The sequence below is a fragment of the Mercenaria mercenaria genome, chromosome 13 (assembly GCF_021730395.1).
Source record: "Mercenaria mercenaria strain notata chromosome 13, MADL_Memer_1, whole genome shotgun sequence".
Classification (NCBI taxonomy): Eukaryota; Metazoa; Mollusca; class Bivalvia; order Venerida; family Veneridae; genus Mercenaria; species Mercenaria mercenaria.
The window spans coordinates 30,271,463-30,291,784 of NC_069373.1; the positions used below are offsets into that span (position 1 = coordinate 30,271,463).

The following is a 20,322-nucleotide window of genomic DNA, read 5'->3' on the forward strand; positions in this document are numbered from 1 at the left end:
ATGCGATGTTTTAAGTTACAACATATATTATTATTATTATCATTCATGTAATTATACGAATCAATGTTCAGTTGCTTATATGGAAATATTTGTGAAAAGAAACCGATAACTTGCTTATTGGGTTTAGAAACGACTTCACAGAAATGACTGTTAATTTCAGTTATCGTTTTCGGTTATAACGTTCTGTGTATATTCTACCATATACATACACATTTTATTTCCTTTAAAAACTGCCTTATTGTATAAAATGTACGGGGACACAGGCGTTTTGGGTCTGTTGTTTTATCTTAAGAAGAAAGAAAAAACAAACAGAGATTCAATGTCATTTATATATTTAGTCAGTTTGTAGGTGTTGCCACTAGGATTGTTGGGTCATTAATGTAGGCTCTAGGCTATCTGGTTCGAACGGACTGACGGACATTGCCCTCAGGGGGCATAAGAATTAAAACCTCTTAAGGTTTCTTACCAAAAAGAAAATGGCACGACAAACACAACTACACTTTATACAAATAACTGGAATTAATTATGTTATAGTTACAATCAATCGAACAGATAGATGGAAAGTCATAGCAAAGCGGACCAGAAGCTTCAAAAAGGCTTTATATTTTTATATTTGTATTGCAGGGACACTGTGGTGCGAATTAGTTTGCCAGGAGTGGAATAAGCTACATTATACAGCGTTTTTATGACCATCCATGATGTTTCCAATTGACAACGCTTCAGACTGGCTGTTTTGTATCTGTGTGCCAAATGTATTGATAATATAGCGACAGTATACCAAATTTGAGACTTATATCATGCATAGCAAAGCTCTGTTCAAGGAAACTAATTTGAAGAGTTGAAAAATAGTTTCAATGGCTTGCATTTCATGGCAATGGTGACAAACATCATGAATGTTTTCCGCCCCACCACTACTTTGCTCCCTATTCGTAAAACGACGATTAAGTAGATATGACATGTTCTGTGGCTTTTTATATTTACAGACAGTTGTCTGCCTCAACGATAATAGTTCTTCAAGCTGTAATAGGGTAGACAAGAAATTCAAACTATATTTTCAATTACTGCAAAAACGTCTTCTACTCACATTTTGCTGATATTTATAAATTTCTGAAAACTGTTACACCGAACAACAGAAACGTTACCGTGTCTCAGATACCTGTAATTCATAAAAACAAATGTTACTTCAAACAAATATATAACATACTCAACAGCATATCATTCAAGTTTATCAAATATTTATTTTATCCTTAAATTGCTATACAACCTTTTTGTGACAGAATATCGTTAAAAGAATATTCTTTATAATTTTGACTTTCAAAGAAGTATATCGCAATGCACAAATAGGGGTACTGTCTTTGCTGCTATTCGTTTAACATAACTAAATATCTAAGATCAATCTAAACAGGAATATTCTTGTTTTTAATCCCCCGCCACGAGTGGTAGGGGTTATAGGAATGGTCTCCGTCTGTCCGTCCTTTCGTCCTTCAAACAATTGTGTCCGCTCCATATAACTTAAACCCCTTGAAGGATTTTCATGAAACTTGGGTCAAATGATCACCTCGTCAAGACGACGTGCAGAACTTCTGAATCAACCAATGTCGGCACAAGGCCAAGGTCAACTTCCATTTTGTGTCCGCTCTGTAGCTCGTAAATCCTTGAAGATTTTCATGAAACTTGGATCAAATGATCACCTCATCAAGGCAATGTGCAGAACTTATAAGTCAGCCATGTAGACTCAAGTTCAATGTCACACCTCAAGGTCAAAGGTTTGAACCTTCCATTTGTGTCCCGCTCTGTATCTCCTAAACCCCTTGAAGGATTTTCATTAAACTTGGGTCAAATGATCACTCATCAAAACAAGGTGCAGAATTCATGAATCCCGCTCTGTATCTTCTAAACCCCTTGAAGGATTTTCATTAAATTTGGGTCAAATGATCACTCGTCAAGACAATGTGCAGAATTCATGAGTCACAACTCAGGGTCAAAGGTCTGGCCTTCCATTTTGTGTCCGCTCTAATATCTCCTAAATCCCTGAAGAACTTTATGAACCTTTGGGTCAAATGGATTTTCACAGACAATGTGCAGAGCTTAAAGTCAGCCATGTTGAAAAGCATACTCTCTTTTGTGATTAGTACTCCATTGAAATATTGTTGAAATACCATTAAACTAGTGGACAAAATACCCAAAACATTCCATAAAATAAAGTACAAGGGGACCTAAAGGACTCGGCACACATTTAGTTGCTAAGTTGTTATCAAGGTTTCAAGTAATAAGTGATGGCAGCAATAATGGGGTTGGGGCCGGGGTTATGCGTATGGGGGAGGGGGAGCTATATGTATGCACCCCGTCTGTGTACTATGTAAGGCATTACGCACTGGTATTCGACAGTAGGAGTAAGAACACATCGGGGAGGGAGTGGGGAATGGTGCTCTTATGCCTGTTTGTTTTTATATTTCCTGATTCGTGCATTTCATTCTGTCTGACCCCCACCAGCAACAATAACTTTGCATTTATGTACATTATTCATTGTTCACATTCGTCAGTTCTCAGCTTGTGAAAGGTCCATAGAATAATGTATTCCTTATAATCAACACATTATCTTTCGAACGTTCCTCATCAAATTATACTTAGTGGCATTGCTTTGTATTATTCTTTTCATATCTATTAAACTGTGTACAATTCGTATGACACTTTTGTGACAACACATTGTTTTCGTTTTGGTTTTTTGCTAATTGCAACAAGAATCAATCGTTGTTAACATTTATTGATACGTCACCTGTAAGTCTACAGCAATGGTGTTACAGAATGAATTCGTCATCGCTAGTACAAGTAGAATACATGTACATCATTGCTGCTGCCATTAGATATATATCTATGATATGTTATTAATTGTCTTTACAGGTTAGTTTCATATTCTCTAAACATTTATGATGTTTTAATTGTCTACCTTGTAATTAATATCATAGAATTACTGTAATAGGAAACGTTCTCATCTCGTCATAAAAGTGTATAATATTGTTTTACATTATATGCCAATTTCATAAATATATAATGTTATATTTTATGATTGATCATTGCACTCGCCATCGCTGGTAAAAGTAGAATGCATTAATGGCATTGTTTTCGCAATTGAATGTATATCTATGATATGTTATTCATTGTCTTTGTAACCCTTTTAGAAGAGCCCAGAACGTAGAATCCTCTGCCAACATATATAAATATGTTGCCATGTACAGACGTCGGCATAGATAAAAGCATTATTGCTCTACTGACGGAACCCGTGACAACCGGCGCCCAACGTTGGGTGCCAAATGTCACAGGGCGAGAAAATGTGCAGCCAGATCGGGACTCGAACTCTGGGTCGGAATACCGTTTAAATGCTCTACCGACTGAGCTATCATCGAGGATGTGAAGCTGGTACACTATTCTTTGTGTCACCATGATGTTAACTGTTTATCGTAATAGTATCAACATTTCTATGCAATCATTTTGTAAAAATTTCTCAAACAGTTTATCTTTTGAAATTTGAATTAATAACATGTTGCATACTTTATAATTACAGTTGGCACTGAGTACATGCACGGGCGGTTCCATTATAACAATTCTTCAAGGTGACAGATCCTCCCGAAGTAATCTCTTAAAGACAATAGTATTTATATTTCAGTAAATACATTTTAATGCATATGTTTTCACATGTTTTGTTACTTTATAGAAAAAATCACCAGATGAGCCACAAACACCGACACTTGCGCGAGACATATCCACACATTTGTAATATTTTGGAAGAACAACTTCACCCGTCTAATTGATGACCGAGTACACCACAGGAAAAAAACCCTGATAAATATCGTAACATGTTATGACTGTACGTGTGTTCTCTCCTGAAAGTTAAGAGGTCGTGAACTGACTTGCTAAATTGCATTATAAAAAATTCAAAAACAAATATATAAAAAATAAATAGATTGATCACAAATTGAAATTACAATGATTCTTAATGACGGATATCACAAGAGTGAAAACCGGTATAATGGTTTAATTAATGTCCTATTTCATTAGTTACACTGACTCATGTCTTCTGCGTGTTCAAAATATGACTTTCATATCCTGCCATAAATGTACCCTATAGAATTCCAAATGTTTACTGACTAACTAAACGTTGTTTTAATATATTTGTAACGCCTTTTTTTTCGAAAAAAACGTATTGTAACGGCAGTCATTCAAGTCTCTGGATTCTGTTACAGCACTCGTCTGTTTCTGGGCAAATAACTGATTTTCCTCAAAGTAATCAAGGATGGAAGAAGAAGGACTTTCTGTTAACATTTGTCTCCATTGATAATATACTACACTGCACATACACTTAGATACTCGGTTGGACTTTCTTCGTTTGGACAAATTATTCTTTTCAAAGCGGTGGACTTTAAATGATTGAGGTTTTACCTTTTCTATATGTTACTGTATGTAGGTTGTATGTGGGAAAAAATAAAACAATCTATGCGTTGTAATTGGCCTTGAATTGGTTATTTTTCAAAACTCTGATCGCAGGCATTGTAATTACGCATCATAGCAAACAATAATACATTATAAAAGTCTCATACATCGCTATAATACTGTTGATTAATTTAGTTTTGCAATAAATGGTAGGGGGTATTCTCATGGGGATATCAATTTATTTCAAATATGGCACTGTGGGTTTTAGTATTTAGATTTCGAAAATACAGGCAATAAAACCGTTGGTAAATATGATATTTTAATTGTGGCATTCGTATAGTTCTATTCAACAGTTACAAAGAATCTAGCAATAAAATAGCATTACTGATGACAATTCAAAACCATCTTTCCACAATAAAGAATGTCCCATAACGCTCAGTAGAGTTTTAAAACACACATTATCAAATCATTCTTATTTTCAGGAGAGTTTCGCTATCCATGGTGATGTTCTGAACATAATATAATAGCTTGATCCACCTCGAGTGGATTGTGCGAGACCTGGGTCTACCTGGATGCGCAAGCGCAAAGTGTGATTCGTTCTGGTAAAATTTACATTCTAGATAAATCTGTTTTAGTTAAACACCTTTAAGAACTAAAAGTTTGATGAAGATCCATCAAACGGTTCATGGGAAATAGTTTTTTTTCTATTTTTAGCTCTAGTTGTCCCTAAAATGGGCAAACTGCCCCCATTTGAACTAACATCGGAGAAGAATTTACAATAATGCTACATACTAAGGTCACCGTGCCCAGTGGTTAAGGCGTCCGCCTCGGGATCGGGAGGTCGAAGGTTCGAGGCCCATGGGGAGCGTTCGTTTGGGGGATGTTTGTCATGTGAATCGTTTCGAAAAGGCCGGTTCGTGAGCCGCGAGCTAGTTAAATGAATGGTTAACGACTTCTATCCGCCTGGCGCCTGGATAGTGATAGGAGTTGGGAGGTAATTAGATGTCTCATAAGCCAATTGGCTGGCTCTTTCAATAGGGGTGACACTATAATAAACAAAACCTTTTACTAAGTTTGACGAATGTCTAGCCAGTACTTCATGATAAGAAGTCATTTAAAGGTATTTCTATCTTTCAGCTTTAGCGGCCCTTAAAAGGGCCAAACATCCTCATTGCATTAAAGTTTGGAGATGAGCTTGCAATGATGCTACAGATCAAGTTTGATAAAGATCCATCGTGCGATTCATAAGAAGAGGTCGTTTAAAGGTATTTTTATTTTTAAATGTAGGGGCCCCTAAAAGGGACTAAGCATCTCCATCTGACCTAATTGGGAGGAGACCTTACAATGCTGTAGACCAAGTTTATGAGAATCAAGCAAGTGGTTCATAAAAACAAGTCATTTAAAGGTATTTCTTTTTAAGTCCAAGTGATGCCTTAAAGGGAACTAGTGCCCCAACTTGAAACATAGCATAAGACCTTATAATGCTGCTGCAGACTAAGTTCGATCATGATCCAACATGCGGTTCGTGAGAAAGATGTCGTTTAAAGGTATTTCTATTTTCAGCTCTAGTGCCCCCTAAAAGGTCGATTGCACCTTTGAACAAAATTTGGATGGGGGCATATATAATAATGCAACAGACCAAGTTTGATATAGGTCCAGACAGTACTTCATGAGAAAAAGTGTTATAAAGGCATTTCTATTTTTTAGCTCTTGCGAACCCTTAAAGGGGTCAAGTGCCGCTATTTGTAAAAAAAAAATAATATTAGACAGAACCTTTTAATGATGTAACAGACCAAGTTTGATTAAAATCTATCCATCGGCTCATGAGAAGAAGTTCTTTAACTCTTTCTTCATATTCAGCCAAATGTCCGCGTTTTTATTTAATGCTGCTACAGATCAAGAATGATGAAGATCAATAGAGCGGTTCATGAGAAGAAGTCATTTAAACGTATTTCTATTTTTAGCTCTAGCGGTCCCGACAAGGCACCAAGTGCTTCTATTTGGGCAGATTATTTTACCTAACTGAAAAAGATCTTAGAATAATGCTACAGACAAAATTTGATGAAGATTCATCAAGCGGTTCGTGAGAGAAAAAGCCATTTAAAGGTATTTCTATTTTTAGCTCTAGCGGCCCCTCAGAGAAACCAAGTGCCAAAGCCAAAAGTTGAATACATTTTTGAAAAGACCTTATATTGATTCTACAGAAAAAAAGTTTAATCAAGCCGTTCATGAGAAGGAGACGTTTAAAGAGGTATGTCGGCCCTTAAAAGGGGCCGAGGTGAACCTTTGAACAAGCTCGACAGAAATTCACGCCAGGATGCTACTGACCAAGTTTGGTGTAATTCAAAGTTCAAGTGAGCTGAAAATAGATTGGCTCTGTACAATAGTGTACGTGTATGGAAGTAGTATCTACCGGAAAATACAATAAATTAAATGACAGCATACGTTCATATTTATACATTCTGAATACAGACAAAATATTTCTAGTGAATATATAAATTAAAATAAAATGGTCCCGTAGACATAAGTACAAACAAAAATATTGGAGTATAGTCAACGTAATTATGTTTGGCGATTTTGTTCATCAAAGCCTCTGAAACAGAACCGCGGGTGCTGCACTGATTTTTGACTATGTATTAACTGACATCCATTACAGTTATAGAGAAATCTTAATATACCTAACCAGAGAGCCTAATTCTTTTCTTATTTTTTTTTCATGATTGAACTGATTTGGCATCCGCAGGGTATGTTTAGGTGTAAGAATTTCTAATATTAAAAGGTAATTTAAAATAAGTATCTACAAATCGTTTGTCTGTCTAATGTGTTTCATGGACCAAAATTATTTAAGTGACAATAATGTCGGCGAGTACCTTGTTTTTATAATTCAATACGTGACATGTTGCTGTTATCTTTTCCAAATATTGACAAGCTTCAATGAAAACTGGACATAGTGTTTAATGATTATTTAAAAAAAAACAACTCAAAGAACCATAACAGCAGTTAGAGTAACGTAAGTCTAAAATCAAAAGTCACATAATCAGTAAATCTCTGACGGCTGAGACAAAAAAAAAACAACAAGAACAAAGTAAGTTAGATCCTTAATGCAAAATCCATGATAATGAAATGCAAGACTCACTTACAAGAATCTAAGGTCTTGTGATCTATTTCCCGGTATGTGTTTGATTAGGTCGTATAGTGACACACTAACGTACATCGCATCCCTGAAAAAATATGACGTCTACTATGAGCTCTACAAATCAATATATTACTATTACTATTATCATCATTATTATTATTATTATTATTATTATTATTATCATCATCATCATCATTATCATCATCATATCATCATCATCATCATTATTATTATTATTATTATTAATGTACGTTTAGTTTAAAACAACTTACACTTTATCGAACTTTGGTGCATCGTTAAAGCATCTAGAATATTCTTCAATCCATCCATTTGTTGCATTGCGTAGTCTTCTGAAGAGAAAAGTGAAACAGTCACGGAATTTAGACACTCACTGCATTTTCATCAGTATCATCACACTTCTTTAAATAGAACAGAACAGAACAGAATAGCTTGTATATAGTACATCATCTACAATTCATATTGTTTACATATATAATGTCAACATAAAAATAAACATGAAAGTAAGGACACGTTACAAATGAATGACAATTACAAAATGAATTTGATTAAACAAATATAATGATAATCAGATGGAAAATGAGCATAAAAAATAGAGTTCAACATTTAAAAGTGCATTTCTGATAGAAAGAGCTTCTTTAACATATCTAGAAAGCTGAATATATAAAATATTGCAAATTCTTCACACATTTGTTATAAATACGGCCTAAAATATCTCAGGTCAGAAAAATGACATAGACGTTTTAGCTTTAATACGGATGTAGATGCGAAACGTAATTTTTTTTAAAGAAAAATGACGTATTCGTTCGATTTTTGTGAAATATTCGCACGAATACTTCACACCCGTGAGGAATTCGCACACATTCCTCACGTGTGTGAAGAATTCGTTTAGTGCACTTCATTCCACTTGGTAGCCTCTGTCGTTGAAATATCGGGTATGAGGACGAAACAAACACAACAGAAGATACAAGCGATTAACAGTTTAAATGTGACCTCAACCTTTGGTGGTCTACACTCTACGGGGCATTTATATGCTTCATTGTGTGTTTGAAAGGGCGGATGGACCGTTATTAATTTAAACACTGACTGACTCAACCATTCAGGTACGGACCTGAGTCATGTCCGTGACCTCACGTGTCCTGGTGATGATCATTTGTTTCAATCGATTTTAAAATATTTCAATTGATGAGGACGTTGAAGACCGTACAAGCAAGCTGTATTGTCCCTATTGTTTTACCTATAACTTCCAACTGTGCCATCAGCTGATTTCGTGATTTTGCCCGCGGTACCTTGTCTCATCGTGGTACTTATTTTGTAATCTTTTAATCGAAGAGGACTCTGGATACCTTACAAGCTATGTCCCTGTTAATTCCAATTATGACCATGACCTTCATTTTATACCGTTGTTTTTGTGCGCAACGCCTTGTCTCATAATGGTTATCATTCAAAGCACGATGGCTACACACAAACACAATCGTACCTTCGCGCTCCGCAACTTCGTCAAAGCATCACCAAACATCATATCGCAGTTTCTTCGTAGAATTTCGGGCTTCAGTTAAATGCACAAAACGCGAATGTGTAATGCTGACGCATGAAGAAACAGTTTCTTTTCTATTTGTTATTTTATTTTTTTTTATCTCTTTTGAAAGCAGGCAGTTGTTCATTATAAAATCTGAAACACATTTTTATGCAATTATATTTTTGTATGATTTTGGTATGTTAGAGTGCTATAAAATTAAGCTAGCGTCGATTCGCTAGGAAAGAAATCCCACTCATTAATTCATTTATAATGCCCTAAAATGCCCAATATGTATTGCAACAATGCGATTAAAACACGATGTTCCTCCTGTATTTAAGCAATGTGGATTAAATTCGAACTTCAGAAAAAAAGTTATTTACTATTAAATGAAAACATCAGCATTAACTTTATACAACCATCATTTCCTATACCTGTTTATCACAGACCTACAGTAACATTTATGTTATGTTCTTTTTGAATTCGCCAGGAGTTTACCTTACTCCCACGATGTTCGAAATAAAGAAAAAATATCCTTGGAAACATCCATTGTTTAAATGTGCGTAAATGAATCACTGATACATATTGTATAGATTTAATGAGTGTCTGACGTGATGCATGTTTGATCCTCTGGAATATTTTATTGGAAGTGTTACGCCTGATTTTGTTTTCGATGACTACTGTTTACTAGACGATTTTTAAAAAATAATTGAGCTTCACAGCTGGTTATATTTTTATACTTTATATTCATGCATGTTTTGAATTGGCCTGATTATTTGGGGAAATATAACCACTGACTGCGAATATCTGTTAACGGATATTTTGTTTAAACTTTGACAAAAATGAATATAATAAATGCAGTAAAAAGGGTTACGGTTTGCTTACAAAACGAACTAAACGCTACCCAGGTATATGATAATCTTTTTCCCCAGTCAGTTCCCAGTATGTTTTTGAATTGCTGGTCTCTGACAGTCACCGTTTCCGCTATACTGTATAAGCTGAAAATTGTGCGACGTTTACCGAATAAGTGAAAAATTAGGCGACGTGGAAATGTTCGCGATTTTCGCGAAATAGCCAGCGTAAATTTCTACTTTCTCAAAGACACTTCATTATAGTCAAGTAAAAATAAACAATCTTAGGTTTGGCACTTCAGTGAAAAACACGTGTAAATTGGTACAAAAAATATAAGTAGGAAACTGAAAACAACGTGCCATTATGCGTTTTTCTAAGAAAGAGCGTACGATTCAATTTATGATATCAATTAGCAGCTATTTAAAAATGACGTAGTAGTTAATTTATATATGCAATATTTACAGAACTCTGTAATTTATTATGACAGATTTTTGCATATATCCGAATTTTAAAATAAATACAGTGTAACTTCCGAAAACCGAACGACCTCCGGACCAGCCTAAAAGTTCGGTTTTTGGAAGTTTCCGGAATTCAGAAGTTTAAAAGTTTGTTGGCAATGTGGACTTGGTGCACAAGAGTTATGTTTTCTTACACATAGGGTGAAGGAGATTATTATCCTTTTCAATTTTACAATTTTATTAAAAGTAAATAATTAATTACTAGTAATTAATTAATTAATCAATTACAAACATTAAGGATAATAAATACATAAATAACAGATATAAAAAGAAACAACATATCTTTTATGATAGCATTTACAAAATATTTTCCACTTACATTTTACTATCTTTGGAGTTCGGAGTTCGTCAACATTTCATTAATGTTGACACGGCATAGTTTAATCGATGTAACTAAATGAACTACATGTGTAAAGCCCCCTTTTTCCTTTCGTTCAAACATTAAAAAAGTTTTTCACACTAAGATTTTTAATTTATCACCTTTTCAAAAAATGTATGTTTAAAGTAATTACTCACATTCCCCTTCTCGAATACATAGCATTGCAATTCCGAAAACCGTCGGTCCACTTCACAGAAGCAATAAAAATATGTATACACATATAAAATAGAGAGTTCGTACGACACATTGCGGCAGTAGATGCGTAAATTTTATTTACTATAATTCCTCACTTTATTTCTATTCTATTGTTCAACTAAAAACTGAAAGGCAGGATATTCGCTCTCACTTATATAGCCTAAGATTTGAAAAACCGATTTGAAAATCAGTTTATTTCTATGCGTCATGCATACACTGCCGACGCCATTTAATTAACTGTCATTCGTGGGAATTGATAGTGCAAGATTAATATTTCATCAAATGTTACTCATTTTCTATTCCCATATAAAAATGTATTATGATACGTGTGTTAGTTAAGAAATATCATAAAAGGCTGGTCGACGCAGTGTGGTAAGTGTTTGCCCTCGAAACACTTGACTTTGAAGGTTTATAATTATGAAACGGATCCATAAAGAAAATAGAAGATGCTTTTGTACAAAAACACATGTCTCCCCAAAGCATACTAGTAATAGGCAAGAAGTCAATAGGGGACACGGGCAAAAGTGACACTGACGGTTGGCTAAGTAACTGAAATGCAACAGGGATCATCTACTTGGCATGTCCAGTTGTCCCAAGTTTCAACGTTCTGGGTCAATTAGTTCTCAAATTATGGATTGGAAACGGTTTTCCATGTTCTGACCCTGTGACCTTGACCTATGAAAGAATGGAATGTCCCCAAGATCAATAGGTGTCATCTACTGGGCATGTTCAATCATCACGTGAAGTTTTAACATTCTGAGGAAAGTGGTTCTCAAGTTATGGATCGGAAACGATTTTTTATGTTCTGGCCTCTCGGAAACGAATTTCCATGTTCTCGCCCCTGCGACCTTGACCTTTGATCGAGTAACCCAAAAAGCAATATGAGTCGTCTACTCTGTTAGTCCTATCACCCTATGAAGTTTTAAGGTTTTGCGTTTAATGGTTCTCAAGTTATTGATCGGAAACGGTTTTCCATGCCTTCTGGTCCCTGTGACCTTTACCTTTAATCAAGTAGCCCAAAGATCAATAGGGGTCATCTACTCTGTATGCCTAATAATCTTATGAAGTTTCAACAGGCTCTCAACTTACTGATCGGAAACGGGTTTCCATGTTCAGGACCCTGTGACCATGACCTTTGAACGAAAATACCAATGTCTCTAATTGATGGATTTAAAGGGACTATGCCAATAAACTGGAAACCAAAAAGTGAAATTTGACATTCTGGACCAATTCGTTAGGTGATCCAAAGCACTAAAACTCATGTCAAGTGCACATCATCCCACTCGCAATGAAATTAAAGTTTGAATAATATCGTGTTTTTCACAATTTAAGCCATCAACGAGAGGCATTGTTATTTTGACACCAATGTTTGTGTTTCCAGCGGTCAACTTCAGACCTGAACTAACATGCCAATTCTTTTTCCATCTTATTCTCCAATACCGCAGGTAATTGTTCATGATATTATAGCAACAAAAGCCTCCTGTCAGTTTCATAGAAACCAAATGGTCATGAGAGAAATGATATGATCGGCAATCGGTAAAAATGGGTTGTTTGATAATGTAAAGCAGCCTGTCTCGAAGGAACGGATTTTTGTTTAAAAAAAGAAAGACCGACGCCATCGAATGCCATTGATAATATATATACATTGCTCTCTGTGCAAGCAATTGCAGTTCCGTCGGCTAGCTGAGAACCAGTGTCGTCTGAGATGTCGGAAGGAATTTCATGATTATTTTTATTTTCTGATGAAGTCACCATGGACTTTGTACAATTATTTATAAATTAAAAGTAATTTTAAAGTAACTGAAATCGTCCCAATATGTTTCTGAGAATCCTCTCCAATTTCCATATGATTCAGTGAACAGTACATGCAGAATGTAGTTTGAACGAAATATTTTCTGTATTTAGAAGACTTACATTTTTGACGTGATCTGACATAAAAACAGAATGAACAAATTTGACTTGATTTCAAACGGAGAAAAACTTCTCAATAATTATGCGATTTTAACAATAAAGTCGCCTCAATAGCCTTTGCAATACATAACCCAAAGATATTCTTTCTAGATGAAGTTTGTTTCCATTTTGTGTAACTGCTTAATGATGTACTAGTATTATGTACTTCACAGATCTTTCAGTCTCAGTTATGTTGAGCACAATAAACGGACCACTGACTAGCATCCTTCATATGCATATATACAGAACAGTACAGTACAGTACGCTACGCAACACACAATACACAACGCATCGCAACGCAACGCAACACAACACAACATACATACACTTTCAATAAAAATGATTTTTTCCTTCACCTCAAATCTCAGAAAGGCAATGGACAAAAATAACAATATTTTTACGTTATTTTTCCTGAGAATATGAGCGTTGCATTTGATGAATATAACATCATCTTGGTGTGACCCTATTATCGTACAAGGACGAGTTATTTGGAGATTTTAGTTACTGTTGGGCCAGATTTATGCCTCGGTACTTATACAAGTACCTGTGGAACCTCGAAGGGGCTGCGGCGTCATCGTAGTGTCTACGGCACTTTTCAAAAGTTGGCATAACTTTCATATTCTGAATTTTCTGGACATATCGAATGCCATCTATAGATATAATTAACGACACGTTTTGTGTCAGAGGAAAGAATCGAGTCCAAACAGTCGCTGATGTGGAAAATTTCACGCTTCCTTCCCAACCTATTTTTCAATGCATTTCTAGAGAATTGATCATTCACTACTAAATTAAGCATGGATGCATAGGTAAGATACACATTCCCCGATTTTCAAAACAAAAGTGTTTCCTTCTGTAACAAAATGACAACAATGAAAACAACCAATCTCCGATCTTGCTCATTTTGTCCACATTGGCGAAGTACCTGAGGTATGGGAAATGGGTTAGTATATTTTCCCGTTCATGGCCATGGTTCTTATAGTATACCTTGGGGTAGGGTACGTACGTGTACAGTGGCTTTTAGTTTCTGGTCTGGAGCCAGACGAGAGTTTCTTTTTCTGAACATTACTTTGCCACCACATAACTCAAGATTATCAGAATTATCGTTTTCGACACTGCTAGCATTTCCATTAAATTCTTTCCTCCTTCAATTTGTCAGTTTGTATAAAAACGATTAACAATTTTTACTCATCATAGTTATCAACTGCGTTTAAGAAAATATCACAACCTGTTGTAACTGTCAGCTGCTTTTGTGATAAGCAGTACGGATGTCCCTGACTGACAATACTGCGTTTTCTGCAATACCATTCGACACCACAGTAGCCTAGGGGCCTCCGTGGCCGAGTGGTTAATGTCGTTGACTTCAAATCACTTGCCCCTTATCGATGTGGGTTCGAGCCCCACACGGGGCGTTGAATTCACCATCCAGTTGGCTTACGGAAGGTCGGTGGTTCTATGAAATAATGCACGGAGGGGCACCTGGTGTCTTCCTCAACCATTAAAGCTGGAAAGTCGCCATATGACCTATCGTGTGTTGGTGATACGTTAAATAAAAAAAAAAAAAAAAAAAAAACAAAAAACACAGTAGCCTTGATTTACTGGTTTACAATCACTACAACAATATCGCTGTGTTGTTTTCAACGTCTACTATATTATGTACGTCAGTTTTCAAACGGGGCAGATTTGCAGATATAACTTGTTGCTGAATAAGTTAATGTTGGTTATTTGGTTTTACATAAACTAGGTCAGTTTCTATTTTCCTACGAGATACGGAATACTTAGTGTGTACAATAACATCTGGGACTGAATATCTGGAGTCCATACATAAGGCAAAACATGTGTTTCCAGTCTCCTTGAAAACAAATGAGGTAGGTAGGGATATTTCTTTTTTTTTTGGTATCGAATAACAGAACACCGAACAAAATTCTCAATTTTTAACTAACGCAATTATGATGTAGACACCAACGGAGACAGTAAACATGCTGTCTGTTTCTGCTTGCATAATCCCATAGAATTATCTGGAAAAAAAGATAATTTGAAACTTGGAACATGTTGTTATATATTTTCGGGTTCTCTTGGACCTTTGCTGAATTCATTTACAAATACAATATCCTGATATAAAGTGGTGTTTTATAGAGGAAATTGCCTCTTCTCGTTACTGTGGCACTATTAAATCTGAACTTGACCCTTGACAGCCAGAAAACATTGATCACTAGGTTGCGTTTGAAATTTACATGCACCATGGTGTCAGATGAACAGACTGAATAAAACCTGGTGCGCAATATTTTAATGTGACAACATATTTTGGTTCCAGACGATTGTCTTTGTGTCCCGACTATATTTAAGCAATTAGTAATACCTAAGAGCCAACATACCATGAAATAAACCAGATACCATAAAATGATTTCAAAATATGCCAGAAAACTATAATTTCAAATGGTATACATGTGTAGTTAGAATTCATACACTACAAAGGCAATGCTTTAAAAAAGAACGGCTGCTGCATATTATCTAACATTTTCAATTTTGCTTTATATATATATGGAATCAATTGGCCTTTAATATAAAAATGGTTATTTATTTTAAAAGTTCTAAACCTTAAAGTTTTTACCCATCTAGAAGAAAAAGTATAGGTATAGCCACTAATAAAATGATGTAAAAATGCACATAATTCTTTTTATACAGTGACATACTCTTGTATAATAATATTATTACAGAGCAGATAAATCATGGTGTCTTATTTATAGTGGCATTATGCGCATCTTAGTGTTTTTTGGTGACTGTTTTAGTGACTTAGTGTTTTGAAAATTTTTCAAGTTTTTAAATATAGATTGCAACAATCAAAAAGAAAAACCGACAAGCCATTCGGCCCCCTGCAGACAACAATCAAGTTAAAACAGAAAACCAAAAATTACAATAAAGCTGTATTTTATTCTGTTCTTGGAAAGTGCTGATGTCTAATCATGGAGTCCTTACACAATTATCCACTTAGGTGAATCAAAGGCAAAGCAAAATCTCTCTCTGGTGGAACTTAATCCAGTGAGCCCCCGGATATTAGAGTCCGCTGCTCTACCACTACTACATAAGACCAGGGAGTCCAACATGTGGGTGACATCATACAAGTCATGTGCGCAAAATGTTCACCCAACAGTAATTTGATGGCACCACAAAATTTTATCGTATATGTACAATGTACATATATAATGTTAGAAAACAATACAAAACTGTATGTGACGGACAGACTCCTGGAAAGTTATTGATCCTGACCGGAGTTTTTGCACTAGGTCCGACGATTTCTGAGCAACTGCCGGTATGTCCGAAGCTTTGTGAAAGAAATATTTAATTTAAAGACGGAATACGAATCCAGTCATACCATGTCAATCATTCAGGATACAATTCCAAATGTTTCTGACAAATGCCTCACTACTGACACATTCTTCTCACATATTATAGTGTTTACATTTATTAGAAGTAGCTCTTCTTAGGAAACCAAGAAAGAGGCGATCTTCTGACTGAACATTTTCGTTTGGGCCGACAATAATTTTGGCTTTGTCGGTCCGAATGACCGGTAGATTTTTTCAACTTTTTAGAAGTCTGCAGAATCAGTTTTCACTTGCGTCAGGCTTTTTGGGGTGCAGTGATATACAACTCCTCTGGTGTATTATTAAAGACAACAACTTTTACATCAAGATTCACAACAAAAATCTACAGCCAAAACATAAACATGACCGTGCAGGGGCGCTGCCTTTTTGATCCCTGTATAATTACAGTTACAGTACAATGACGTTACATACATATAATAACCGTTACCGTACCATACCTTTCTCTATGACTATTGTATTTTTTCTTAAAACCAATAAAAAAAGTTTGAGGTCGGGGGAAAATGGTTCAGGTCGGTCGGGAACACACCTATGTTTTTTTTTTGCCTAACCTACTCTCAACGCAACAACTTTCTTTCGCTGTCTGTATTGCTTTGTACAGCTATAATTGCCGATTCAGAAGCAGTTCTCATTACTACATAGGTTACAAACACGATAAAAAGAGATAACAAAACAAAAACAAAAGATAAATTAAATGGTGCATCAACGTTTTTGGAAACTTAGTTCACGTCACAGCTTTGCTTCTTTATATATTTATGTTCATAGTTGTCTTAAAACTTCTTTGCAGGACTTAAAATTGTATTGTTCAGTACAATGCAAATCACCAAGAGTTGAAACTGCGAAACATCAACATCAACAGTTGTAATTGCAGTGCCCAGAATGCAAAGCAAAACGAGTTGAAATTGCAGTGCTCAGAAGAATGCAAACCAACAAGAGTTAAAATTGCAGTTCACAGCAGAATGCGAAACATCAACATTTGAAACTGCAGAGCTCAGTAGAATGCAAAGCAATAAGAGTTTAAATTGCTGTTCACAGTAGAAAGTGAAGCATCAACAGTTGTAATTGCAGTGCTCAGTAGAATGCAAAGCAACAAAGTTGAAATTACAGAGCTCAGTAAAATGTAAAGCAACCAGAGTTGAAATTGCAGTTCACATTAGAATGCGATACATCAACATCTGAAATTGCAGAGCCCGGTAGAATGCAAAGCAACAGGAGTTGAAAATTGCAGAGCTCAGCAGAATGCAAAGCAACAAGAGTTGAAATTGCAGAGCTCAGTAGAATGCAAAGCAACACGAGTTAAAATTGCAGAGCTCAGTACAAAGCGAAGCAAAAAGAGTTGAAATTGCACTGCTCAGTAGAATGCAAAGAAACATGAGTTGAAATTGCAGTGCTCAGTAGAAAGCATAGCAACAAGAGTTGAGATCGCAGTGCTAGGAAGAATGCAAAGCAACATGAGTTGAAAATGCAGTGCTCAGTAAAATGCAAACCTACAAAAGTTGAAATTGCAGTTCTCAGAAGAATACGATGGAACAAGAGTTGAAAATGCTGTAATCTGTGTAAAGGGAAGCAATAAGAGTTGAAATTGCAGTGGTCAGTAGAATGCAAAGCATCAACAGTTGAAATTGCAGTTCATAGTAGAAAGGGAAGCATAAACAGTTAGAATTGCAGTGCTCAGTAGAATGCAAAGCAACGCAGACCTCAGTAGAATGCAAAGCAACAAGAGTTGAAATTGCAGTGCTCAGTAGAATGAAAAGCAACTCAGAGCTCAGTAGAATGCAAACCAACAAGAGTTGAAATTGCAGTGCTCAGTAGAATGCAAAGCAACCAGAGTTGATATTACAGAGCTCAGTACAATGCAAAGCAACATGAGTTGAAATGGCAATGTTCAGCAGAATACACAGCAAAAAGACTTGAAAATGCAGTGTTCAGTAGAATGCAAACCTACAAGAGTTGAAAGTGCAGTGCTCAGTAGAATATAAACCTACAAAAGTTAAAAATACAGTATTCAGTATAAAGCGAAGCACCAAGAGTTGATATTGCAGTACTCAGTAGAATACAAAGCAACAAGATTTGAAGAAGCAGTGCTCAGTAGAATGCAAGCATACAAGTCTTGAATTTGCAGTTCTCAGTATAACACAAAGCAACAAGATTTAAAAATGCAGTACTCAGTATAAAGCGAAGCAACCAGAGTTGATATTACAAAGCTCAGTACAATGCAAAGCAACATGAGTAGAAATGGCAATGTTCAGCAGAATACACAGCAAAAAGACTTGAAAATGCAGTGTTCAGTAGAATGCAAACCTACAAGAGTTGAAAGTGCAGTGCTCAGTAGAATATAAACCTACAAAAGTTAAAAATACAGTATTCAGTATAAAGCGAAGCACCGAGAGTTGATATTGCAGTACTCAGTAGAATACAAAGCAACAAGATTTGAGGAAGCAGTGCTCAGTAGAATGCAAACATACAAGTCTTGAATTTGCAGTTCTCAGTAGAATACAAAGCAACAAGATTTAACAAGAGGGTCATGATGACCCTGGATCGCTCACCAGAGTAATATGTTTCAAATGTCAAACTGATGATTTTTAGAAATTTTTTGGAAAATTTTCCGATGTACAATCAAGTAACCCCTGGGGCGGGGCCAATTTTACCCCAGGGGTCATGATTTGAATAAAGTTTGTAGAAGTCGACTAGGCAATGTTACATATCGAATATCTAAGATCTAGGCCTTCTGGTTTATTTCAAGCAAATTTATGAAGATTTCCCTATGTACAATAAAGTCACCCCTGGGGCTGGGTCAATTTGACCCTGGGGGGGTCAAGATTTGAACAAATTTTGTAGAGGTCCACTAGGCAATGCTACATGTCGAATATCTAAGCTCTAGGCCTTCTGGTTTATTTTTAGAAAATATTGAAGATTTTTCTATGTACAATCAAGTAACCCAATGGGGCGGGGCCAATTTGACCCCGGGGGTCATGATTTAAAGAAATTTTGTAGAGGTCTACTAGGCAATGCTACATGTCAAATATCTAAGACCTAGGCCTTCTGGTTTATTTTGAGAAATTTTTTGAAGATTTTCCTATGTAAAATCAAGTGACCCCTGGGGCGGGGTCAATTTTGACCCTGGGGTCATGATTTGAATAAATGTTGTAGAGGTTCACTAGGCAATGCTACATGTGAAATATCTAAGCTCTAGGCCTTTGGTTTATTTTAAGAAAATTTTTGAAGATTTTCATATGTAAAATCAAGCGACATAGGGCGGGGTCAAAATTGACCCCGGGGGTCATGATTTGAACAACTTTAGTAGAGGTCCACTAGGCAATGCTACATGTCAAATATCTAAGCTCTAGGGCTTCTGCTTTTTGAGAAGAAGATTTTTTAAGGTTTTCCTATGTAAAATCAAGTGACCCCTGGGGCGGGGTCAGTTTTGCCCACGGGGTCTGATTTGAACAAATTTTGTAGAGGTCCACTAGGCAATGCTACACGTAAAGTATCTAAGACCTAGGCCTTCCGCTTTATTTTTAGAAATTATTTGAAGATTTTCCTATGTAAAATCAAGTGACCCCTGGGGCGGGGTCAATTTTGACCCCGGGGTCATGATTTGAACAACTTTAGTAGAGGTCCATTAGGCAATGCTACATGTCAAATATCTAAGGTCTAGGGCTTCTGGTTTTCGAGAAGAAGATTTTTAAAGATTTTTCTATGTAAAATCAATTGACCCCTGGGGCGGGGTCAATTTTGATCCCGGGGTCATGATTTGAAAAAATTTGGTAGAAGTCCACTAGGCAATGCTTCACACCAAATATCTAAGCTCTAAGGCTTCTGGTTTTTGAGAAAAAGACTTTTAAAGTTTTTCCTTTCGGTTGCCATGGCAACCAGAGTTCTGCATGGAATTCAATTCTTTGAACAATTTTTAGAGAAGACCATCCAAGGAACATCCCTGTGAAGTTTCATCA

The 20,322-nt window shown here is 36.0% G+C and overlaps 1 protein-coding gene across 1 annotated transcript in view; it reads right to left on the reverse strand.

Annotated features, from left to right (window-relative positions):
• Window positions 1-11,227, reverse strand: part of LOC123529063 (fibroblast growth factor receptor 2-like) — a 31,734-nt gene extending 20,507 nt beyond the window's left edge. The window contains exons 1-4 of the mRNA XM_045309258.2: window positions 10,985-11,227; window positions 7,837-7,914; window positions 7,569-7,649; window positions 1,085-1,156 (exon numbers count right to left, since the gene is read on the reverse strand). Coding sequence (XP_045165193.2) covers window positions 1,085-1,156; window positions 7,569-7,649; window positions 7,837-7,914; window positions 10,985-11,094 — 341 coding nt within the window. The 5' untranslated portion in view covers window positions 11,095-11,227. The remainder of the gene's footprint in view (window positions 1-1,084; window positions 1,157-7,568; window positions 7,650-7,836; window positions 7,915-10,984) is intronic.
• Window positions 11,228-20,322: the final 9,095 nt, after the last annotated feature.